This window comes from Lactuca saligna, chromosome 3 (genome assembly GCF_052625555.1).
Source record: "Lactuca saligna cultivar CGN05327 chromosome 3, ASM5262555v1, whole genome shotgun sequence".
In the NCBI taxonomy this organism is placed as follows: Eukaryota; Viridiplantae; Streptophyta; class Magnoliopsida; order Asterales; family Asteraceae; genus Lactuca; species Lactuca saligna.
Window position 1 is genome coordinate 20407514 of NC_136419.1, and position 25783 is coordinate 20433296.

Genomic DNA, 25783 nt, shown 5'->3' on the forward strand with positions numbered 1-25783 from the left:
TCCAGCATTAACAGATTTAGACTAAAAATAATGGTCCTTGGGCATGCTGTACGTTGGGTGTACATCCAGGATACGCTGGGCGTACGTCCAGATTCACGAAACTATGTTCTGCTCGTTCAAAGGGCATAAGCTTCAACAAAGTACGCAGGGCAGTCAATAAACATGGGATAGTCAAAATGCAGGACCATCCCTAGGCGTATGTCCAAGAATGCATATCAGCCCCTGTTTCTTCTAAAGTCATAACCCATAAAAAAGCTTTCAGATTAAGCACATACACAGCTTGTAAACAATCCAGGGGTCAAACACAAGGAGAACATACACAGGCTAATCGTCTAGAACGATATGCGTTCGTTTAAATCCTCAAATCTAAGGTTCATACACAAGTTTAAAGGCCAAATCGAGTTCAAGGGTTTAGTCTAAGGGTCTGAATCGGTCTATTAAGACATAATCAAACACCAAATTCGTGTGAAATCGACCCCAATTGACGAAGGGTATAAACCCTACAATTCTATTTAGGCTAAATGAAGTAAATGTCATGAAAATAATCACAAATTAAAGCAATATGGTATCCGATTAACATACCTTTATGTCGATTTCTACAAGAAAGAAAGAAAAATCGAAGCTTTGTGAAGAACTTGGCCGTCACAGCGTATGCGAAGAAAGAGAAGTTTGAAAGAATAACAAAAAGTCAAAGGGTAAAAAGATATAACCTGTCGTCGATTTACGCTGGGCGTAAATTTACATATACGCGGGGCGTACCTCCAATTCCGAGAAGAAGTCATCCGCGATCAAAGTTGAGTACGCTTGGCATAATTTAAATTACGCTGGGCGTAATTTATCTGAATTATTTCCTTTTCTTTATTTGAAATTCGTTTTTCCAACTAATAAATTCGGGAACTCCTAAATATAATTTTTTTTAATTGCTTCAACAGTCATGACTTTCTGATGAGTGACATATTTAATTTTAGACATCCTGATCAATTATCTTTGTCGAGACCAAACAACATTAGCTGATTAAAACCCTTGCACGCAAGAAATGGTTTGTGAAAACAACCACTTTCGGGACCCGTTAGAATATTTTCTTTGTTTTCTTCGCACTTTTAACTAGAAGTAGAACAAGAAGTGACCTAACTAGTCAAGAACAACAAGAGTTTGTTCTTCTACTTAACCACCACAATACGCTTTGCTATACTACGCCCCATGGATTGAGTTGGACGAATCAACAAAGTAGTAGGCTAAGTAGGTCAAGAATTCCCTAATCGCTTGCATTCTCGAAACCCATGCAAAAAGTAAAACCAAGCAATGTGTATGATCCCAAATTCATGCAAATAACAACAAGAACCTTCCCGACAAGTGAAATATATCATCGAAAATAAACCTAAAAATAAAAACTAACTAAACTAAAAACAAATAACGAATAATCAAATAAACTAAATTACTTACAAGCCGTTCCCCGGCAACGGCGCCAAAAACTTGGTGTGTATTTTTCATGCACTGGGTTTTTTATTTATAATTCCTAATTTATCGCATCTAAACCACACCTTACAGGCAGTGAACCCGATCGAGTATAATATAGCTTTGATAAGCAAGGGTGTCGAACACAAGGGGAACGGTGGTGAATTAATTTAAAATATTTGATTATAGGTTACAAAACACACAAAAGCAGTAAAGAAATGGTTTATTAAATCTCAAACGAACAATTAAATAACAAATCTCGATAAACTAACAGGGAAACAAATCTCTTCAGGTTCTTTGGTTTAGATTAGTTACACCTTAAAAGCATAGACAATTGCATACACAAATTCATTTATTCATGTTCACCGATTCCTAAAATGATTAGATTCGCGTTCACTATTACTAATCCTTTAGCAAACAAGTCAATTCAAACAGTGATCAGTTGATTAAACTAACATGTTTCCTAGTGTTTAGTTCGTATCAAGCAAGACTTGTAATAATAGTTAATTAAATTTGGTCGTTTAGTTAACCTCTTGTTGATGGTCATCACACAAGGCTCACACATTAACTTACTTATTTCCAAGTTAATCCTAGTTTCACATTGCTATTCCTAGACTTATAATCTTGATGGTCATCAAAGTCATAAGATACAAGCAATCAAGCAGATGTTCATACAACTTAATTTACTTGACAATTAACAACAAATAATTATCATTAACACATGAGGATCTTTTAACAAGCTTGGCAAGATAAAGTAAACATAAACAAACAATTCAATATAGCAATTAATCCAATAATCAAGGTTTCATTCAATCATAAACACAAAGTAAAAGGTTTTTACACCTAAATCAGAAACTAAACACATAATAGTATCACAATGGAATGCTAAACATGGTCATGTTAACAACCCATATGATTACCGACATGTATCCGTTCTCCAATCCTTCCGATCTCCGCTCCCGTTAGCTTAACGGCCTTCCGCCCGCCTTCTAAACCCTCAAAACGGCTTAACAAAAGTTAATTATCGACTAAATTAGGTTAGCAATCGAATCCCCCTTTCTGGTTAGCTGATAATCGCTTTTTATAGCCCTTGGAATCGACTTACGTACGCTGGGCGTAAGTCGGATTACGCTGGGCGTACATAGAACTTTGTCGCAAAGAGGTTATCCGGATGCAAGCTGTTATGCTGGGCGTAACCATAAATTACGTTGGGCGTAACCCTTGTTTTGCCATTACGCTAAGCCATCTGATCAATTACGCTGGGCGTAATCGGCTCCTCCAACATTTTTTCTTTCTTTTAGCTTCTAAGCCCTAATTCCGCTCCAGTCTTTTCTTTTGTGCTCTATCGACAATGAATAGCTGCAAATCATAATTCAAAGCATTATAAGTACTTTTTAGTTCTAAAAGAGAATAATAAAGGCTAAAATATTAAGATATAATGTATAAAATATACATAAAAATACACATATCACAAACACAAACACTCCCACTACGTCCAAGTCCTAGTCTGGGACTTTACCCCATTGTACCAATTGTAACTTCCACCACGTCGAAAATTTCATAGACTGTAACAACTATACCTGGGAGGTCACACCCCTAAGTTCTGCCGAAACACCCCAACCACTATCTCAACCATTGTTGTAGGAAAAAAGCGTAAACTGCTTCAAATGCAACCAAACGGATCACTTCAAGAAGGATTGCCTAAAGCTGAAAAATCAGGGAGGAAAAGTAAGAACATAGTGATTGATGCGAGAGATGCTTGCCAAGACACAACTATGGTTACCGATACGTTTCATATCAATAATATTTATACTTCCTTATGATTTGATACTGATGTCGATATAAGATTTATTGACCATAATTTTAAAAACGTTATAAAACAAAAAATCTGAAAACTTAATAAAGCTTACACAATAGAAATGGCAATCAGCCAAATATAAAACACTTTAGAAATCCTTACCAATTGCCTTCTTACCCTGAATAACCACGTCTTTCACATCGACCTAATGCCTATGAACAATTGAACTTCGATATGATCATCAAAATGGATTGGTCATCACCGCATCGAACGGAGGTTCAATTATATGAGAAAACCGTTTGACTAACTCTACCCAACAACAAAGCCCTCATGATATATGGAGATAAATCAGGAAAGAATCTAAGAATCATCTCTTGCATGAAGGTGAGAAAGTGTTTGCAGAAGAGATGCTTTGCTTTCTTGGTCCACGTGGTGGATACGCAAGGAAAGGGTAAGGAAATCAAATACATTCCACGAGTGTGCGACTACTCGGATGTATCTCCAAAGGATCCGTATGGAGTACCTCCAGTTAGACAGTTTGAATTTCGAATTGTCCTAATCCCGGGTGTAGCACCAGTGGCACAATCTTCTTATTGTTTGGCTCTATTGGAAATGCAATAACTCTCAAGTTAGCTTCAAGAACTTCTTAACAAAGGCTTTATCTGACCAAGCTTCTCTCCATGAGGAGCTTCGATATTGTTTGTCAAAGAAAAGGATGGATCGTTCAGGATGTGCATCAACTACCGTGAGTTGAACAAGATCACCATCATAAACCGATATCTACTCCCGATGATCGATTACCTGTTCGACCAACTACAAGAAATCCTGCTACTACTCGAAAGATCAATCTAAGATCTGACTACCATCAACTCAGAGTTCAAGAAGCAGATATTCCAAAGACAACATTTCATAATTGATATGGTCACTATGAGTTTCTGGTTATGCCATTTGGACTGACAAAAACACCAGTCGTATTCATGGACCTTATTAATCAGGTGTGTAAACCCTACTTGGATAAATTCGTGATCATTTTCAACGATGAAATATCGATATATTCACGAACCAAGGAAGAACGTGGTCAACACTTGCATTTAATTATAGAACTATTAAGAAATGAGAAACTTTACGTAAAGTTCTCTAAATGTGAATTATGGATTAACGAAGTGCATTTCCTCGACCATGTGGTCATTAGTAAAGGTATTTATGTCAATCTTGCAAAGAGCGAAGCGATTAAGGATTGAAAAACACCCATGACACCAACCGAAGTATGCCAATTCTTAGGGTTGGCAGGCTACTCTTGGAGATTCATCGAGAACTTATCCGAGATAGCCAAAACTCTTATCGCCTTAACCCAAAAAGACAAAAAGTTTGATTCGAAAGACAGACAAGAGTTTGCCTTCCAAAAATTGAAACAATTGTTGTGCAATGCACCTATTTTGTCTATTTCAGAGGGAACAAAAGACTTTTTAGTATTCTGTGACACCTCTCACCAAGGGTGAGGATGCGTATTGATGCAACGAAATAAATTCATTACATATGCATCTAGACAACTTAAGCCAAACGAGACAAACTACACCACCCTAGGAACCAAACTAGACATGAGTACTTCATATCATCCTCAAACGAATGAACAGAGTAAAAGGACGATGCAAACCCTAGAAGACATGCTCCGCACCTATGTGATAGACTTCGGTAATGCATTGGACACTCACTTGCTATTATTTGAATTCTCATACAACAATAATTATCACACTAGCATAAAGGCCGCTCTATTCGAGGCCTTGTACGAGCATAAATGTCGTTCTCCAATATGTTGGGCAGAAGTTGGAGATTACAACTAGCTAAAAAGCATGCTGGAGATACTCTACTCACTGGTCCCGATATCATCCATGAAACGAAAGAGAATATCGTTCAAATAAAGGAACGATTAAAGGTCGCACGTAGTTGACATAAACGTTATGCTGACATAAAACACATACCATTAGAATTTAAAGTAGAAGACCGTGTCCTGCTAAATGTTGCTCCATGAAAGGGTGTCATCAGATTTAGAAAACAAGGTAGGCTAAACCCCCGTTACATTGGAGCTTTCAAAATCCTGAAAAGGGTTGGTCTAGTGGATTACAAGCTCAAATTACCTCAAGAACTCAACAAAGTTCACGATGCCTTCCACGTATGTAGTCTTAAAAGGTGTATATCTGATGAGAACCTCGTCGTTACATTCGATGAGATCCAGGTCAACACTAAACTTCACTTTCTGTAGGAATTGATGGAGATCATGGATCGAGAAATTAAAAGCCTCAAACAAATCAACAAACCTATAGTGAAAGTCTAATGGATCAAATGAAACAAAAGTATTTGCAGTTTTTCATCAGTTCTCCCTTCACTAGTGGAATGAAATAATCATAGAAAAAAGTAGTCTAGAACTTAATAATTTTGGGATGAAATTCCCTTAACGGGGAGGTAATGTGATATCCCAGAATTTAGGTCAAAGACTATGAACGGTCAATTCATAGTAAATCTCTTTGTAATTTGACTCATTGAGTTATAGTGCATATAATGTAAAATAAATGAGTTCATTTCAACTATTATAACATATCAAATGATATATTACTTATAAATGCGTAAACTAACAAACGAATCAAATAGCTTAAACTGCAACCCTAGTTAATGCGTCTGAAAAACTGAAAATCCGTATTAAGCAGTTGTGATCAAAGTGAACATTTTTATATCATAGTACATATTCCTATGTTTCCAAAAATATAAATAACATCCAAAATGGAGTTTCTATGCAAAAGATACGATAGTTATAAGAAAACAAATCAGTAAAACACTGACTTTCTTTGACCTGCTAAAACCGAATTGATCCGTTGAGACACTTGCACACTTCCGACGTAAATTTCGAGAACGTTTTTGGACTCAAGCTATGGTATAATATTTAATTTCTTACTCAAAATATTTTTAGCGAAAATATTTGCAAAAGTCGAAAAAATGAGCGTTCGAGTCATTTAGACGCGAAACTTTAAATGCGATTTCCTGGAGGGCTGTAACTCGAAAAATTAATCTTTTCGATTTTTTGAAATCCTTGAACTTAGCTCTATCTAACAACACTTTCGGAAAAAATTCTCGATGTCGGGATCTCGATACACCAACTTATGTTTGTTTTGGGCAACTTGGTCTTTCTCCTCCCTCCCATGATTTCTTCCCCATGCCCTCTAATGTGCACACTTTAACTATCAAGTACAAAGCATGGTTGTGAAGCATGGATTCCAAGGGCGTGAGTGTTCATTTTAGGCTATAAAATAAAGGCTTCTCCTCTTCATTTTCACACAACAATTCATGAGCTTCAACCTCTCAATACCTCTCTCTCTCTCTCTCTCTCTCTCGCTCCCTCTTGGTTATTAGATCACCTCCCAACACCACCCTTTCGCCACCATATACCACCACCAACCTCCACATTGTTTTTCTGTTTTCCTCAATCCAACAACCCCCAAACACTCTCTTGATCACCATCATCAGTTGCCCTCCCTCCCCTTTCTTACCCTCATTGAGTTTTGCCAATAAGTAACAAAGAAAACGGGGCAACAACCTTGCTGCCACCCTACTGCCACCATCAAGCAACCCCACCACCACCCTGTAACATTGCTGTTGCTGCCTCCCTCCACTGTAACCACCCTTTCTCGAAATTTCTTTTCAAATCAAGTCAAAATGTCCCAAACTCTCGTTCCAAAATAATTCCCACCCCTCTCCTAAAAATTATTTTCAAAACAAATCCCAAACACCTCAACTTTTATTTCAAATATATTCTGAAACCGTCTCCTTGACAAATTCTTACAAATAAGTCCTAACCCCTTAAACTTTAATTTCAAATATTTAAATAACCCCTTCCCATGAAAAATGTTTACAAAATAAATCCAAAACCCAAAAGTGTGATCTTATTAAACCATTTTGGTCCCTCATTTGGAAATGGATAACAAAATCGGTCTCATTCAATTTATTTATTTTAACAACTCAACCCTATAGTTTGATTATTTTACCAAACTAACCTCATACTTAGTAATTAATACCAAATATATCCTTTGGTTAAATATATAACTAAATTAATCCCAACAATTCATTTTAGAAGTGACACATTTTGGTTTCTCGCATCAAATATTCGAAACAAATCAACAACCACAAGTTAAGGTGAGTGTTACGTCCCCTGTTTTATATAATTTTGGGGGAGAATACAATACTACTTATGCTAGATAATACAAAAATACACATAAAATTTTATTATTTTATGTAAAAACTATAACTAGTTTATAAAATATTGGTTTGACATATATATATATATATATATATATATATATATATATATATATATATATATATATATATGTTATGAACACATAAACTAGTTCTAAACATCCATATTTACATATGGTGTACTGTTAAAATAATACAACTAATAAAAATAACATATGCCATTTTACTCTTAAACCCTATGATTTTTTGCGACATCGTATGTCATAAAAAGTAGGTCATAAAACTTTGTAGTATTTCAAGAGTTCAAACTATTACCAAGCATGTATATTTATAAAGTTTATACATGAACATTACTTGATACACACCTCTTTATAAAAGCTAGTACTTTACACTATACATACATATCGGATATACTCGACTTTTATAAACTATATACAAATTCAGTATGCCTAGTAACTTATCCACTTATAAGTTAGGGCCGAGAGCTATTCACATACCTTAGTTAATGACTTTTTAGTGAGACTATATTCATTAGCTAAGTCTAAATGCTTAGCATACCCACAGTACTATAACCGTTAATCTTCGGAGCGAGATACGTACATATATATCTATACGGGGTTGACATCGCCACCTACAGTTGCTAGCTATAACCTCGACCAAACAATCGAAGCGGGTGATAAGTGTCTACTATCGTTAGTATGACATCCAATGAAGTGTTGTAGCAAGGTGCATTTAATCACATAGCTCGTTATAGAACTCACTATAAACATTAACACAAATCTCTCTCTCTCTTTCTCTTTCTTTCTCTCTCTCTCTCTCTCACTACAAATCATAAACTTGATTCTTTCAAAACCGTTTTAAGCATGGATTTAGTTATACCAAAACACCTTTTAGTTTTTTAAAGCTTATTTAAATATGGTTTACTTATACAAAAACTTTTTGAACGCTTTTAAAAGTATCATTACTACTGTCATCAGAAAACCCATAACTCTCACCAACCTTACGTTAACCCTCAAAACTATAGGTATTCTCAGAAAATCATAATTCAAACATTCAGACAACGAATAATCATGGATCCCAGGTAATCTAGCTTACTAGTTTTTGTTATGTTTATCTACTTGTTAAGGCAATTCATGTACTATTATTATCTTTAAGAACCCTATATTCAAACTCAAGATGGAATACAAATGCTATTTTGTTTATTGTTGTACTTGTGTTATATATTCAGTTTATCTGTGATCCATGAACTTAGTCGCACAGCCCGACATGCTCTGCCGCCTCGGCTGGGGGTGTGACGTTCCCCTTCGTAACTTGAGCTCACGTGTTTGAGTTTAGGCATCAGTGTTTTGTTTCAAATTTTTGCAATTTATTTCTTAATACGATGACACTCATGATAATCTCAGCCCTTATATAATCCATTTATCTTCTTCCCCTTTTCATTCTAAGTTTTGAGCGTACCACATCTTTAGTGGTATGAAACTCATATCTATCTCATATTTCTGTATAGGATTTCTCATATTCTTAAGTCTTAGAAGGTGGTTTAGTCACAACCTAACATTTGGTTAAGTGGTGACTTTGTGGCTAAGTTTAAAGTTTTGTGGTTTAAAATCGATGAATCCAAAACCGAACCAGTAAAAACGAGAAACCCGAACCAAATGGTGTCAGTTTGGGTTTAATTTTTTGAAACCGAAACTTGTCGGTTTAGGTTTGGTTTTAGGTCAAAACCGACGCATGCTCACCCCTATTTGATTATCAAATTCCTTAAGAATGAGTCAACGGTGAAACAAAGAAGAAAAAATAGCACAACCATACAAAACGTAGATAGTAAGATGATTAGATGATAATTTCTTAAAGTAAAAAAATCACCTTGAAAATTTGAGAAATTTAATATTATGAGTCACACAAGACGATTAGGCAAGAATATATAATATCGCATCGTTTAAATATTTATAATACACTCGACCTTTCATGGAAATAAAATATAGGATGGTTTACATAACTTATCTATGCAAATGATGGAAAAAAAAGAATTAATATACTAGTAGAAGGTCTATGACCCGGAACTACCAATACCAATCGTTTCTTTATAATAATCAAGGTTCTAAATAACGTAAGATGTGATTTGACGGCAATGTCAAATCTCAAGTTTTTTTGAGTCATAGCGAACCACATGTTTGTAAAGCGTGACTTAAGGCGATAATTTTATATATAATTAATAATATATATATATATATATATATATATATATATATATATATATATATATATATATATATATATATATTCTACTAATATTCATTTTTTATATAGATATGTGATTTAAGATGACATTTTGTCAAAGTTTAGCGGCAAATACAAACCTTTAAATCATGACGCGCCATGGCAGGGCCATGACAAGTTTTTTAGAACATTGCTAATAATGACATTTTGTCAAAGTTTAGCGGCAAATACAAACCTTTAAATTATTTTTTTTAGATATATATATATATATATATATATATATATATATATATATATATATATATATATATATATATATATATATATTAAAGAAATGAATGTAAATTTGTTATTTTTTTGGCAACTTTGTTTCCCATTCTTTGGTTATTTTGACACTTTTGGTCATTACAATCAATAATTTTACATTTTTTAAGAACCTTTTAATATTTAAAGTTTGGTCACAAAACTTTAATGGTTTGATAATTTTAATTCTTTTTCGAAAAAATTGTTAATTCCTATCCTTTTAATTCTTTAGCCATTTTGACACTTCTGGTCCTTGCAGTCAAAACTTTTACATTTTTTTCATAAAAACATGAAAAAAAAAACGGTACGTGGCAAAGCCTGAGCTTTTCATCCTTGCACTTTCTACGTCTGCCATATTTATCGATTCAGAAACAACATTGAAAGTTTCGGACCCCGCTCTATGCGGGGTAACCTTTCTAGTATTTTATTATAAACTTTTATTGTATGATATCATTTTAGCTTTTGTTACCGAAAATTGAATATGTAATTTTGGAAAATTGTAAAAATCATCTTTTTTTTATTAATTTAAATACAAATTGGAAACATAAAATTTTCATTTTTTTGAAAACTAAATCAATCAAACGTATTTTTAAATTTTTTATAGAAAACTGAAAAATTTCTTACAATCAAACGCATTGTTAGTCGTTAGTTAAAGAATGGTTATTTAAAAATTTAGCTGTCAAATTATTCGTTAGTTTATTAAAAAATGGTGTTTAATAAAAATATTTGATAAGTTAGTTAAGAATATAAAATGAAATGTAAAATTTCATGTATACACGATGAAAAATGTTATGTTACTCTTCGAAGAATTTTTATATGAATTATGCACGTTTTGAAGAATTTTTATATGAATTATGCACGTACTTGTTATATTATGCATATGCAAGCATGTTGAAGGAACATTCATCTTGATATATATGAATTTCTCAAATCATTTTTACGTATAAATATAATCGATGTATCTTTGTTATGCCCTTTATTATTATTATTTTTTTTTTTCAAATTTACCAATTTTGGCCTTAGCAAATTTTGTAATTAGGGGGACGTGAAGTACACACGTGTTTGTGGAATCAGATAGCATCCGAAGGATTCATACATTTGTTGGATGATAATTTCATATTCCCAAATACTGTATCGATGGTATAAATAACACTCCTCATTCTGAAGCACAAATGAGAATAGCAACGATCCGCAGCGGGCCCGCTATTATTCATTGCTTCCCAACTTTAATTTTCACTTCTACTTTTGTGATTCCTCACAAAATTCCAAAACTCCTGAAGAATCCCTACTCTATTTCATGCAATTCCGATAATTTTCTCAGGTACCCGTTTATATCGTCATTTACTTTACTTGAGATCTTAAGTTTCGTTTCTTTGATAAAATTTCGCCCCAAAAACATTGATCTTGAGTTTAGTGTCCTGGATATACGATTGTTCTGAATGCCATGCTCGGCCTTTTACTCTACCATTTCAAAGCAACAACAACAATAGTTGTGAAGTTGTAAAATGATATTTAAGTTATAATTATTTGTTCTTTTAGCAACTAAAAAGAGTGAGATTACAAAGTCAAATATCGAGATCAAAGACTGAGTTGATTATAGCATACGATCTAACTGAAAACCTAGTTGTTTTGCAGAAATAGCAATAAGAGTACTACAACAAGCAGAATCTTAGCAGAGTCTAAGATGGGAGAGAGTGCAGGGACATCTGCGACTGCGAGTCCCATGGTATCTGAACCGATTCTGGAAGAAGGTGTTTTCAGGTTTGATTCTTCTGCTGATGCTAGAAACGAAGCATTTCCTAGTCTTTCTTTTGTTAATCAGAAAGACAGGGACACACCCATTATGAGTAATCACAAAATTCCATCCTACATCCCAACTTCTGAACATGTTTCAGGTCAACAAATTGTCTCTTTTGAGGTCAGTTTTATCTTCTTGAAATACCATATACTTTGCAAAATTCTTGCTATGGTTAATTACATCTCACTAAAGGTCACCAATATGGTAATTAGCTTCCTGCAGGAACCTCATTTTATGGAACAGGTGAAGTTAGTGGACAACTTGAAAGAACAGGAAAAAGGGTTGGTTTTTAATTTTTGATCATATATTTTTTATAACTAATTTTTGGAGTATCATAACAAATGCAACAAACACAGGTGTTTACTTGGAATACTGATGCATGGGGGTATGGGAGTGGAACTACATCCTTATACCAATCACATCCATGGGTTCTAGCCATTCTTCCAAATGGAGAGGCATTAGGATTTCTTGCTGATACAACAAAACGCTGTGAGGTGCTCAAAACTCCTATAACTTATCTCATTTTTTTTTTTTCCATTTTGTGAATGATTTTGTTTTTACCCATTTTCTTATTGGATTATATTTAACAGATTGATCTGCGTAAAGAATCAACAGCAAAGCTAATTGCCTCATCGCCTTTTCCTGTGGTGACATTTGGTCCATTTGCTTCAGTAAACGATGTTTTGGCATCATTATCACATGCAGTTGGTAATTTCCTGAAAACCATAATGAAGTTTTACATCTCTTCCAAATACCTTTTTTTTTAAGGTCATCTGTTTCTGTTAATAGGAACTGTTTTCATGCCACCAAAGTGGTCATTGGGATATCAACAATGCCGATGGAGCTATGACTCTGATTTGAGGGTTCGTGAGGTATGTTAAAGTTTTTCACACATTCAAGATTTCTTATTCTGAATCTATGATTTCACCATATTGGTTTTTACTTTTTTACTGTGTAGATTGCCAAGACATTTCGGGATAAAGGTATACCTTGTGATGTCATATGGATGGACATTGACTACATGGATGGATTTCGTTGTTTCACCTTTGACCAAGTATGTTAATGGATATTGACTCTTAAAGTGAAGTTCATCATTCATCAATCATCAATCTTTTCTATTGATCTCAGGAGACTTTTCCTAATCCAAAATCTCTAGTGGATGAGCTTCATCGTATGGGTTTCAAGGCTATCTGGATGCTTGACCCTGGGATAAAGCATGAAAAGGGTTACTCTGTATATGAAAGTGGAACAGAAAAAGACATATGGGTTCAGACAAAAGATGGAAACCCCTTTGTTGGTATCTCCATCTCCATGAAACATGAATTGTATCTAATCTTCAACTGTTTTCAAAACGATTCTCATAAGTTTCATTTCCATTTTCATAACAGGAGAGGTATGGCCTGGAGCTTGTGTTTTCCCTGATTTTACTCAAGAAAAAGCTCGTTCTTGGTGGGCTAATTTAGTCAAAGATTTTATATCTAATGGTGTGGATGGCATATGGAACGACATGAATGAACCAGCTGTTTTCAAAGTCAAGTTTACACCTTTTTCCTTTTTTCATAATCTTTCTGATCTATTATTATTATTTCATCTCACTAGATTTGTTTTCCTTTCTCCAGTCTATTACAAAGACAATGCCTGAAAGTAACATTCATAGGGGAGATGATGAACTTGGTGGTCATCAAAATCACCTACACTATCACAATGTAAGCTACTCTGATTAGTCTATATATATATATATATATATATATATATATATATACATATGATTGAGAAGTTTTAGTAATGTAGTTTCTGATTTAGGTTTATGGAATGCTAATGGCAAGATCAACATATGAAGGCATGAAATTAGCCAATCCAAATAAACGCCCATTTGTTCTTACACGAGCTGGATTTATAGGTAGTCAGAGGTATGCTGCCACATGGACAGGAGACAATCTATCTACATGGGAACATTTACATATGAGCATCTCTATGGTACTCCAACTGGTAAGAAAGCTTCTAGAATACTATTATTTCTCATGATTAAATTTTAATGTTACTAAATATTATTTCAGGGGCTTAGTGGTCAACCACTTTCAGGACCTGATATTGGAGGATTTGCAGGGAATGCAACACCCAAATTATTTGGAAGGTGGTTTGGTATTGGTGCCATGTTTCCATTTTGTCGAGGACATTCTGAGAAGGGAACTGTTGATCATGAGCCTTGGTCATTTGGGGAAGAGGTAATCAATCCCTTTTCTTTTTATTAAATTTTAAATATTTAAACTTTTTGTTCATTAATTAATTTTTTTTACAGTGTGAGGAAGTTTGTAGGTTGGCACTAAAGAGAAGATATCGCCTTATACCACATATATATACACTTTTCTACTTGGCACATACAAATGGTTCTCCAGTGGCATCTCCTACTTTTTTTGCTGGTATGATAAGTTTATTTTCATCTATATATTCGTTTTTTAATTTAATTTTTCGGTTTCTTTAACTTTATTATCTTTTTTTGTAGATTTGAAGGATTCCGAATTAAGAAGAAATGAAAATTCGTTCCTTTTGGGCCCACTTCTTGTATATTGCAGCACTTTGAGTGATCTTGGAGTGCATCAAATACATCATACACTGCCTAATGGAACTTGGATGAGTTTTGATTTTCAAGATTCACATCCAGTAAGAATCTTTTTGTTTTTAAAAGAAAAACAAAGACATGTTTTATAGTTTTCTTGATTTTTTTTCAGGATTTACCAGCACTATATCTACGAGGTGGATCAATCATCCCATATGGTCCAGCTCATCAACATGTGAGTGAAGCTAATGCAAAGGATGATCTGTCATTGTTTATAGCTTTAGATGAAAATGGTAAAGCTGAAGGTGTTCTCTTTGAAGATGATGGTGATGGCTATGAATATACAAACAAGGCTTATCTTTTCACAACATATGTTGCTGAGCTCAAATCTTCAGTTGTCACACTCAGTGTCTCCAAAACTGAAGGATTGTGGAAAAGACCAAATCGCCACTTACATGTCCACCTATTGCTCGGTGAAGGAGCTATGGTATATGTTCTATCTTTTCCTTTTCCTTTTAATTTTGTTTTCATATTTAGGTTTTAACTATTTTTTTTCTTCTTCAGGTTGATGCATGGGGTACTGATGGAGAAGATCTGAAAATCACTCTGCCTTCAGAAAATGAAATATCAAATTTAATTTCTGCTAGCAAGAACAATTACAAGACACGTATGGGTAAGTATGGATCTAAATACTTTACAACTAATGTTTTCTGCTTTTTTTATTTAAGTGATTAATTAATTATCTTATTGTTTATTTTATTTAATCTAATGTGAAATTTTCAGAAAGTGCAAAACGTATACCGGATGTGGAGCAGGCATCTGGACATAAAGGGGTTGAGCTTTCAGGAACTCCTGTGGAAGTTAAAGGTGGTGAATGGGCTCTCAAAGTTGTCCCTTGGATTGGGGGTCGTATCATATCTATGGAACACCTTCCTACAGGTAAATATAATCTAAAAAATAGTCAACATTTCTCTTAATTTGGTCAAAGGTCAAACCATAGTCATATATGTTTATTGGGAACAGGAACTCAATGGCTTCATAGTCGGGTAGAAATCAATGGGTATGAAGAATATAGTGGTACTGAATATCGTTCTGCTGGATGCACCGAAGAGTATACTGTCATTAAGTGAGTTAATCTTTAATCTTTAATCTTTTTAAGTTTAAAAAGTTACTTTTTTGAAATAATCAAAATAATAATTGTATTATTTTTTTGTAAAGTCGGGATCTTGAGCAAGCAGGAGATATAGAATCTTTAAGAATGGAAGGTGATGTGGGAGGTGGATTAGCTATTGAAAGAAATATCTCTCTCTCAGAAGATAACCCTAAACTTTTCAAGATTGACTCGAGTCTTTTAGCACGCAGTGTAGGTGCTGGTTCTGGAGGGTATTCAAGGTTGTTTTTTTTACCCTTTTGCCATCTGTTCTTTTGGAATTGATTTATATAATTTGTTATGAGTTATGATCATATTATGGTCATTTCACAGGCTTGTTTGTTTAAGAATCCACCCAACATTTAGTCTTTTTCACCCAACTGAGACATACGTCTCATTCACCTCCATTGACGGATCCAAACATGAAGTATGGCCGGAATCCGGGGAGCAGCTCTATGAGGGGCATCTTCGTCCAAATGGTAATTAGATATTTGTTTCTTATAAATCTTTTTAGATTTGAAGTTGTAAAAAAAAAAAAAAAAAATGTTTTTCAGGTGAATGGATGTTGGTTGACAAGTGCCTTGGGTTGGGTTTAGTCAACAGATTCAATGTTGACCAGGTATACAAGTGTCTTCTCCATTGGGATTTTGGGACTGTGAATCTTGAGCTTTGGTCAGAAGACAGGCCAGTTTCAAAGCAGTCACCTCTTTGTATTTCTCACAGTTATGAAATTAAGAGGATTAGCGTAGTGTGCTAATACTACTTTTATTGTTACATTTCAATAATAACTGATGGGAGTATTAAATAAATGACATATTTGGTTATGAGAAAAGAAATCAACACTGTTGAGGCAATGTATGCTGGTGATTGATCAATTGAGTTGTGTTTCTTTCATAAAACCAGTCACTAACTACTTCAGCAATAGCCTGCACATGGGATTGAAATTATATCAATATAAATTCAAAGGTGAAAAGCAAACACATACTTTGACTTTTACAAGTCAAACAAGTTACCTTGTTATCCAACTTTGAAGCAGCATCTCCAAGCCAGTTTATCTGATTTCCTGATTGGCAGTGTGAATAACAAGAATTGATGAACAATCCTCTTGATGTGGAGTTGAATCTGGATTTACCCATTCCTGACATCAATGTCTTTATGAAATCTGACCTAAAATCTGAATATACAGAAAAAAAAAGTTTATAAGTTTTTTGAACCTATGTTACATTTAGGGTTTTGTTTAGATTAGAAGAATGACCTTGCAATCTTTGGAGTTGGGTGGATGAGCAGTTTGATATGTTTGACTTGCATGCAGACCATGAATCATGGTGATCAGCCTTTTTTGGTGCTAAGATGTTTTGTACCTTAAAAACAGTATGATATATATATATATATATATATATATATATATATATATATATATATATATATATATATATTCATAGTTCAGACACGTGTACATGGAATCACACAGAAAAACCAAGAACACACAGTTAAAGATGATGAACCTGATATGCATCGTAAGCAGTGTTTATGACAAACAAGGGTGTCTTGATTTCTGGCAAAATAAATTGTGGGTAGAAGCACTACAAATAATAATGAAAACGTTACATCTCATATGATGAAATGAACCAGGCTTAATTAAGTTTCATGATCACATTAAAACAATATTAATTTATAACTTTTTAAGTTGTATTATATATAGCTTACCAAGCCAGGCTTCATCTTTGAAGTACATGAAGAAGGAAGATTTATCTTTGAATTCTACAGCCAAAATCAAGGTACCTTATCAGAACTAAATATGATAAGAGTGTACACACACTAGTGTCTATGTGTGTATGAGAGAGAGAGAGAGAGGGAGAAAAGAGAGAACATGTAGTTTAACGATCTTAGTGAAGAACTTCTGAAAGTGGTATTTTCCAGAAATGTCCTTCCTGTTAGAGAACACAATGAATCAGCTATAATATATCAAAAGACAATAAAGAGTTGTAGAAAACTTAAAAGTGCGATTATATACACATGAACAAAGTAACCGGCATCAGGAGCACATTTGACTTGAGAAGTTGGTGGCAACATGGCTCGAAACTTGTCACAATACAATATTGACGCTAACCCACCAGAAGAACAACCGGTTAGAAGTGCCTGAATGCCAATTAAATAAGAAATCAGTCAAATATTGACTGATCGAGTGACCTGACTGGAAGAAATTAGAACGTAAAGGGACCTAAGACGTATAAAATACAAGTATGTTGCAATTTAATGACTAGAGAGAACTAGAAGCATTTACACTTGATGCTTTATTGAGTCCTTTTCCTAGCAGCTCCTCCAGAATAACATTGAAGATCCTTGCACCTCTATAATGAAGATTAGTAGCCTGAAAATTAATTTGTAAATAGATTAATGAGAAGTTGTGAATTATATATATATATATATATATATATATATATATATATATATATATATATATATATATATATATATATTATAGTTTAGTTTGTGATGGGGATCCAAATTAACTTACGGGGTCAACTTTTTCGACATCCCCGGTAAAAGATGCTCCATCACAGTACCTCATGATGACTCTATTCCAGTTGTAGAACCCTACAAAAGTAATTAATTAATTAATCAACTTTATTTGTACCTACAAAAGTTATGCTTCATGGATTCTAAAGGAATTCAGATAGAAGAATTTGTCAATGAAGGGTACTTTGGTCATTTTATCGTAATTTACATTTGCCAAAACAGCAAAGGATTAAGGATCGGAATTGAATTTCGTTACATTTTCATTTTCAGTCAACCAAATACAACATTTCATCATGCTTATATATAGTTTATGTTTTTTTTTGTATGTGTAGTACCTGGATTAAACTCTTGCTTACTGCTAAAAACTCCTGTGAAATTGAACTTTTGCATACGTGTTGATGAACCCACACCATTACTCATGTTCACGCGTAATAAACAACTTTTTGTCGACTCACACCATCCTCCTCCCTAACCACATGAAATCAATTTCAATTCTAAACTATCTCACACCATAAATAGTGAATTCATTTTCATGTTTCAATTATACATCAATGTAATGCAAACTTTTTGAAATACATTAATTACACGTGTATTTTAATCGTTTTAAAAACTTAATTACTTATATCCGAAATAGTGTGAGTACTAATTAACTAACCTGTATGTGAATTAACCACTTATCAACACCTTCTCCGAATCCTTTATCAAACTGATATGCGGGTGGACTTCCATCTAAACAAACTGCACCACACAAATAAAAACATTGATATATGCATATTAGTACACTTTAATTAAAGTTTGTGAAAATAAAAGAACATATATATAATATATTTAAGATGATTAGTACACTTTAATATATATATATATATATATATATATATATATATATATATATATATATATATATATATATATATATATATATATATATATATTTACCAGCTCCTTTGGCAATGGCACTCTGAATGAAAGTCATCTCGACATTGTCTGAGCATTCTGTTTCTGACAATATGATGATCAGTAGTAGAAATATTAAGCACAACCATTGGCATGGTTTTGTGAATGTGATGCTTGCCATGGTGAGCGTTGTCCAAAAACTTCATTGTTGCATACCTTTTAAGAGTCGGAAAGGTTGTATATTTGAATTCAAGTGGGTTATAATTTGAATAAAGTATATGCAAACTGTAATTTAATGAACATGCCATCCAGCATTTGTATCGATCTCAACAAGCATATATGAATCGGTTGACTAAAATTAATTTTGACTTGTATACAGTAAGTCAACCTTCAACTTAGTGATCCAGATCTGGAATTCCAAAAAGCGAAAGTCAAGTAAATTTACTAAGAAATACAAACATTTTCTTATTATATATTGTTTGTCTCAAATTATATGTCTGCTTACAAGATATTCATGTGATAGAGATATATATGGTATGTAAATCTTCTTATTTCCTTTTATTAATGGTTATTTTAGACATTTAGGGATTGTCCAGCAGAAATAAGCTACTTATAGTAATTTAGTGGTCAGTAAAACCAAAAAAATAACTTATTGTAGCTTATTGATAAACTATCTTATAAGCTAAAATATAGAATTTCAGCTAACACATTAAACATGACCTTAGTAGAAAGCAAATTTGTTTTCTTATGAGATAAGATAATTCTTTTTGAGAGCATGCAAGTCATCCACATATTACAAGAATATGTCCAACGAACCAGCTAAAAAGATAATTGATAGCTGAAAAAACTAGCTACTAGTTGACAAATATAACGTTTGGTAAAACAAGCTAAAATATGTAAAATTATATAAAGATGGATATAAATAATTGAGTTTTTTTTTTTTTTTTTTATAATCAACAAAAAAGTATATTTGATTGAATTTTCAAAAGTTCAATAAGTTTGATGAAAGTTAGTATAAGTAGATTTTTAAGCTAATTGTAAAAAACATAGCTTAAAACATTTTTTTGACATATCATATTTCCACTAATTTTATATTATAAAAACATATTTACATAAATCATTTCTAATCATTCATCATTTTCCAAAGTTTTTCTAAAATATCTAATTTATTTTTACTTTGTTATTCTATCAACTTCCTTAATTAATTTAAGACTTATAACGGTATGTCATTATAACTATGTCGGTCTTTTGTTTCAAAAATATAAAAAAATTATTTATTTAGTACGTATACAATTATAATAATAATAAAAAATAAAAATATTATGACCCTTACGAATATAATTATTTTAAAGCAAAAAAAACAAAAAAAAATTAATATATGCCCTAAAGACACATAAAAAAACATTAATTATAAAAAATATTACCATAATTAAATGTAAAACACATTAATTATAAAGAATATCATTTTTTTTAACGGCAAATATATTCTACTCCTATACTACTCCTAATTCTCCACCTATGTCCCTCACGGGACTTGAACCCTCGACCTCAAAGAGGAAGGACAACACCGGATACTGTTGGGCTAAAGAATATCATTTATAATTAATGTCTATAACATTTAGTTATAATAATATTCCTCATAATTAATACTTCAATTAATGTTTCATATATTAGAAAATCACAAACAGAAATAAATAAATTTAACATTTCCATGTAACATGCTATAGTACAAAAGAAAATATTTAAGACTGTTTTTGGTTTAGTAGCTGAAAAACTAATTTTTAGGTCAAAAACTAACTTTTACCAACTAAACTAGTTGGTAGCTATAAATTAGATAGAAAAATATAAAATGACTTTTAAATGTATAATTAAAAGCATTATTAAACAAATTATAATTGCAAAAAACAAAGGCAAATGGTGTAGTGACTCATGACTTGTAAGTGGTCTAATGCAAGCAGTCCAAGAAGGTGTATAACCCAAGAATCAGAAAGCTAAAATGTCAACTAACAAAATTGCCTTAAATAAAATAAAACAAAACATTATGAATCTCAGTAACAAAATACAACATTTTCATGAAATACAAAACCCCTAATATCAGGCTCAGGGTAGGTTGATTTATATATACACCAAAATTAAATTAAAATATAAATATAATATATTATTCTCATCAAACATTGTTGGAATCACGAAGAATTTGAACTCGCCAAACAAAGTAGCGAATATACAAAGCATTCAGAGTCATCGCTACTCCAAACCCCAAAATCCCTGACAACATTACCGCATAGATTGCCTTCAACTCAAGCTGCAACAAACAATACAATACAATTCAATTGACCAAAACACCCTTCTAAAATCAAAATAATCACATCACTCACTCACCCATGAATAAAACAAGTGCAGAATCATAGCTACAAGTGCAAATTCAAGAGCTGCATAAGTCCAAATATACTCCCTGATTGCTGTAAAATTGGAACAACATTAGAATAAAGGAAAATCATGTTGCAACATTTTATAAAAACTTAAAAAGATAAATTATACCAAGAATAACCGAAAATGTAGATGACAGAATGCCAAATGTAAATGAGAATGGCGCAGCAATCACAATAGCTTGAGTTTTCAGGTCACGAATCTGCCAAAAAAAAAACAAATATTTAAAACTGGACATGAATACATGATTTATTTAAAGGTGTCATTAATGGCTTACAAGAAGCTGCTCCAGGAAGAAGAAGTAGCATATTGTACTTATCAAAACTAGCACCACAAAATCCTGCCATGCACTGAATACACAAACATGTAACCATTAAAATTTGAAAAGCTAATGAAGCTTATATAGGTTAAAATTAGGGTTAAGTTACCTTATTGTTCCTGAATTCAGATGCTGTTGATGTTGTGGATTCATATTCATGGTTTGTCTTTGAACATAACTTGGCATACGAAGCAAAGTTACTGGTAAATTTGAGACTTCACGTCCACAAACATCACAGTTTTTGTTCCCTTTAACACTGAACCATTTAACTGCACATTCTTCATGAACAAGTCTAAGCGCACCTTTGCAACTGCATTCCATCTTCAGTTGATTACCTTCATCACATGAATCAAAGCAGATTCTGCAAATCGCTTCTTCCTCATCAATCTCTTCATCGTTCTCCACTTCCACAGAACAGATTTGATCTTCATTTCAAACCGAATCGTTTCAACAAAATTGGAATATGAAAATCAAATCGCAAGTGTATACGATCAAAAACGTACCATTAGCACTGTCGGCTTGATCATTATCCTTACGTGCTGCAAAAGAAATTGATCTTACGATAACAATGTTTCGCCCAGGTACAGAGAGCGACCTTGAAACCGTCGCTTGAATCGCCCCAATCTGCACACAATTTATCGATGTATGTAACTGTAAACCCTAAAGCCCAAAGTTATAAACTAGCCCAATAAACCTAAGGGGATTAATTTCAATTTTAAATCTATATTTTTCAGTAATATGATCGATCTTACCTGTGATTTCTGTTGTTCGCTGTATGTTCTTGCGGAAACGGGGGTGGTGGCTGAAGGGGAAGGGTTTGATGATGCGTGTTTGACTGGAAGAGATGTGCATCGTTTCCAGTGTAAATTGGAGTTGGTGTTGGAGACAAGAGGGCTTACAGGTGGTGGTGCGTTTGCGTCGGAAGGAAGAAGAGAGCTACTTTCACCATTATGAGGAACGTGATCCTTCTTTTTAAAGCTTAAACCTCGAAAAATCCCCCTTGAAGATGAAGATGAAGTGCCATTGGAGGAGATACCAGGAGACTGGAGTGAAGCTTTTTCACGCCGATTACTGCTAAAATGTGCGTGTCTTGGAGGTATGTTCAGGGACAAATCTGAAAAACGAGTGCTTTTTCCATAACTTTTTACTTCATTTGTGGAGGATTCCTTCTCATTGGTATCAACCTGTTGTGTTGTTATTGAAGCATTCATATTCATATTGGGGAAAGAGAAATGGCCATAACAACAACAACAATAACATAAAGAAATTGAAAAAGTATTTGACTTTTGATGAAAACCTAGAAGTAGTCAAAGACTTTACACCTGCATTATTATATTTGCAGAAATTATTCAACGTTTTTTTATGGGGTTTGCAATCTTGTGTAATGTAAACAACTATAAACTTGTATGTTGCAACAATCAAGAAGATGGCATGTACTCATCCAACAACGAGCTTGATTGGGGTTTTTAATTTTCAAAGAAGAAAAATCGCCTTTAAAAACCAAGATTTGGGAGCTAACGAGATTCATTACAATCCTGCTATTCTTTCTTCACAAACCCTAAAGAATCGATCCTAATTTCTCATCCTTTTGAGAAGAACATAGGTCAACAAGAGGTCAAACCGAACGAATAACAACTGAGCAAGGATTTAGAAATTTGAGCTAAATCTCAGTTGCCATGAACATAAAGAGCAGATTATACAAACTGGGTAAGCGATTTACGCATAAGGGTTACCCAGAAGCAAAAATCACAAAACAATCATAAAAGCCACAAGCAAGAAGATGACAAAAGAAGAACCTCTGAAGCATTCCTGTCGTCGTCATCGGCAACTGCGCTGCTAATTTCGTGCGATGTTTGCATCTGATCTTCAATAAGCGTAGAAGCTACTCAAACAAAGGGGGTTGGAGCACTGTGAATAATTTTGATTATCAGTCCACCACTCCAATTATTCAAATCGATTTTGGAATACCGTTTCTTTAATTTCAAATTTATTATGTTTTAATGTCTTTTAGAAATTATTTTTATCAAAAGCATCGAGTGGTGAATAGAATTGAAACAAGCAAATGGACAAAATGAATACGATGATGATGATGAATTATTTATGCTAGGAACGTGAAAAAACAGGTGAAAGGGATTTTGATTGATCCAATTTTTTTATTTATGTGAATTGGATATCAAAATTTTTATTTATTTTCCTGAATTTAACAGAAATCAATAATATTTTTTTTCTATCTTGATATAAATATAAATTTTAGTTTAGTAATCCCATTATTCAATAAAAATTAATTAATAAAACATTTGTAAACAAAATATGGTTGTTACTGAAATTATTATGACTAATACGTGTAAAACAAATAGATTACTCGCTCGCTCTTGTTGACTTTAAACTTTAAGGTTGGATTAGTTTTTGATGTGTTTTTGATGTGTCGATATTTGGGCATTTGGTAATTATGAATTGGGTCCTACTAATTAGATCCAGATTTTTTTATAGGACCCCTTATTAATGATTTTTTAGATATAAATTTCCGTGCATTTATAATATTAATATTTTTTATGATTATTAAAATTAATTCTTTTTGAAACTCATATTTATTATTTAATTTCTATAAACTTTTTATTTATTATATATTTTATTTTTTTATAATCAAATAATAATACAAACATATCAATGTTTTTTTTATATATTTTAATATTTTCTATATTTTAATATTTATATAAACCAAAAAATAAAAATAAAATGATATTAAATATTTAAATGAAAACTAAGTATTATTATTATATCGTATTTGAAGTCACTTATTATTATGCTTTCATATAAAAATGATTTTAATAAATTGCACTAAAAACCGAAAATAAATTAAATTTTTTTGTTTAGAATATTTTATTTTGTATATTTGAAAAAAAAATAAGCATATTTTTATTTTAATATTTATTTATAAAAATAATATCCTTTTCTATAAACAAATCTTTATATTAAGCCATTTTATTATGTAATGATTAGTTTTATTTAAAGTAAAATATAAAATAATTATGAGGGTCTAATATTATGTAATAATAATTAATAAAAAGATAATTATTTGATAATGATTAGCTTATTTAAAAAAAAGTTAAAGTAATTATTAAAGTAATTATTAAAGGGTCCTTTAACAAAATAAAAAGGATCCAAATAGCTGAACCCTTATGAATTTTAGTGTTAGAGGGTGTTTAACTTAGTTTTTTAGAAGCCAAAATTCTTTTAGGAAAAGATAAAAAGCAAAAGATGTTTGGCAAATGCATTTTAGAAGCTACTTTTGAATTTGGATACAAATAAAAATGAATTTTTTGGAAAAGTCAGGAAAACCTGATTTTTTGTGACTTTTCCAAAAAGAACTTTTGCTCCCTGAAAACCAAGCCAAACACCCCTTTAGTATTATTTTTATAAACTAATATATGTCCACTAATCATATTATATTGATTTTCACTTTTTTATTAGTGTTACTTTCTACCCTCATTTAGATTGACTTTTAGATTGTCCCCGCCTAAATGTTAAATCTCTCTTTTTTAGTATTTGGTATGAAATTATGGCATATATGCATAAATAATATAAAATCAACGTCATAAATGTAAAAAATCAAAGAAAACATTTCCAAAAAGGTCCCATTTGGACCACAAACCTAAAGAGAATAAGTTGTCAATAATCGATGTTATTACTTAATTGTTACGACATAAAAAGCATATGTGGAAAATTGAATTAATCGTTACAAAATTGTATGCAACAACCACATATCTTTTGAGCGGAAGCATCAGTTTTTTCAACTTTCAGATTATTATTTTTTTTCCGAATTGGTATCTAGCTTAAAATATTCGAACTTTACAAAAGGGTGATAATAATTTATATAAAAACAATGTGGAGTATGACTCTGTAAAACATGTATTAATAAATCTGTTAGGATTTTTTGAAAAATTATATGATCTCTTTCTGAATTTAAATTATTATGTTTTGTCAACCTGTTTTGAAATGACAAATAATTTTTACCATTCGATACATTAATCTTGTTAATGCACAAAAATCAAATAACTATAATAGATGTTTTTTTTTTGGAACGGTTGAATTTTTTA

General features: G+C 32.5%; 3 protein-coding genes across 3 annotated transcripts; 1 reads left to right on the plus strand and 2 right to left on the minus strand.

Moving 5' to 3' along the window:
* The first annotated feature begins 11137 nt into the window (after nt 1-11137).
* Nucleotides 11138-16380, plus strand: HGL1 (heteroglycan glucosidase 1). The gene is made up of 21 exons (XM_078983145.1): nt 11138-11342; nt 11657-11939; nt 12032-12100; nt 12176-12313; nt 12410-12527; nt 12609-12691; nt 12778-12873; nt 12948-13116; nt 13208-13350; nt 13439-13525; nt 13623-13808; nt 13877-14044; nt 14119-14239; nt 14323-14480; nt 14549-14863; nt 14941-15049; nt 15160-15315; nt 15400-15502; nt 15595-15768; nt 15860-16005; nt 16081-16380. Exons 1-21 carry the CDS (start codon nt 11194-11196, stop codon nt 16281-16283), a joined length of 3174 nt encoding a protein of 1057 aa, XP_078839271.1. The 5' UTR covers nt 11138-11193; the 3' UTR covers nt 16284-16380.
* On the minus strand, nt 16216-19201 carry LOC145034674 (pectin acetylesterase 8-like). Its single transcript, XM_078983151.1, has 12 exons — nt 18983-19201; nt 18702-18784; nt 18382-18514; nt 18045-18124; nt 17811-17897; nt 17541-17665; nt 17397-17457; nt 17234-17287; nt 17032-17109; nt 16782-16887; nt 16540-16700; nt 16216-16452 (listed from the first exon to the last, which is right to left on the minus strand). Exons 1-12 carry the CDS (start codon nt 19119-19121, stop codon nt 16363-16365), a joined length of 1197 nt encoding a protein of 398 aa, XP_078839277.1. The 5' UTR covers nt 19122-19201; the 3' UTR covers nt 16216-16362.
* Nucleotides 19202-20937: 1736 nt separating this feature from the next.
* Nucleotides 20938-23762, minus strand: LOC145034673 (RING/U-box superfamily protein). Its single transcript, XM_078983148.1, has 8 exons — nt 23483-23762; nt 22439-22870; nt 22190-22310; nt 21796-22111; nt 21645-21717; nt 21479-21569; nt 21320-21399; nt 20938-21242 (listed from the first exon to the last, which is right to left on the minus strand). The coding sequence occupies exons 1-8, from the start codon at nt 23543-23545 to the stop codon at nt 21108-21110; spliced, it is 1311 nt and encodes a 436-aa protein (XP_078839274.1). The 5' UTR covers nt 23546-23762; the 3' UTR covers nt 20938-21107.
* Nucleotides 23763-25783: the final 2021 nt, after the last annotated feature.

What these genes read in the sequence shown, in the direction of transcription:
- HGL1 (XM_078983145.1), top strand. Translation starts at nt 11,194, where the DNA reads ATGAGAATAGCAACGATCCGCAGCGGGCCCGCTATTATTCATTGCTTC. An exon ending in ATACAACAAAACGCTGTGAG is followed by an intron (nt 12,314 to 12,409) that starts GTGCTCAAAACT and finishes TATATTTAACAG; the next exon opens with ATTGATCTGCGTAAAGAATC. An exon ending in GAAGAGTATACTGTCATTAA is followed by an intron (nt 15,503 to 15,594) that starts GTGAGTTAATCT and finishes TTTTTTGTAAAG; the next exon opens with TCGGGATCTTGAGCAAGCAG.
- LOC145034674 (XM_078983151.1), bottom strand. Translation starts at nt 19,121, where the DNA reads ATGGCAAGCATCACATTCACAAAACCATGCCAATGGTTGTGCTTAATA. An exon ending in CTAAGATCGTTAAACTACAT is followed by an intron (nt 17,288 to 17,396) that starts GTTCTCTCTTTT and finishes TTTTGGCTGTAG; the next exon opens with AATTCAAAGATAAATCTTCC. An exon ending in CTTCAAAGTTGGATAACAAG is followed by an intron (nt 16,453 to 16,539) that starts GTAACTTGTTTG and finishes TCCCATGTGCAG; the next exon opens with GCTATTGCTGAAGTAGTTAG.
- LOC145034673 (XM_078983148.1), bottom strand. Translation starts at nt 23,545, where the DNA reads ATGCAAACATCGCACGAAATTAGCAGCGCAGTTGCCGATGACGACGAC. An exon ending in TCAAGCCGACAGTGCTAATG is followed by an intron (nt 22,112 to 22,189) that starts GTACGTTTTTGA and finishes TTTGAAATGAAG; the next exon opens with ATCAAATCTGTTCTGTGGAA. An exon ending in TGCACTTGTTTTATTCATGG is followed by an intron (nt 21,243 to 21,319) that starts GTGAGTGAGTGA and finishes TGTTTGTTGCAG; the next exon opens with CTTGAGTTGAAGGCAATCTA.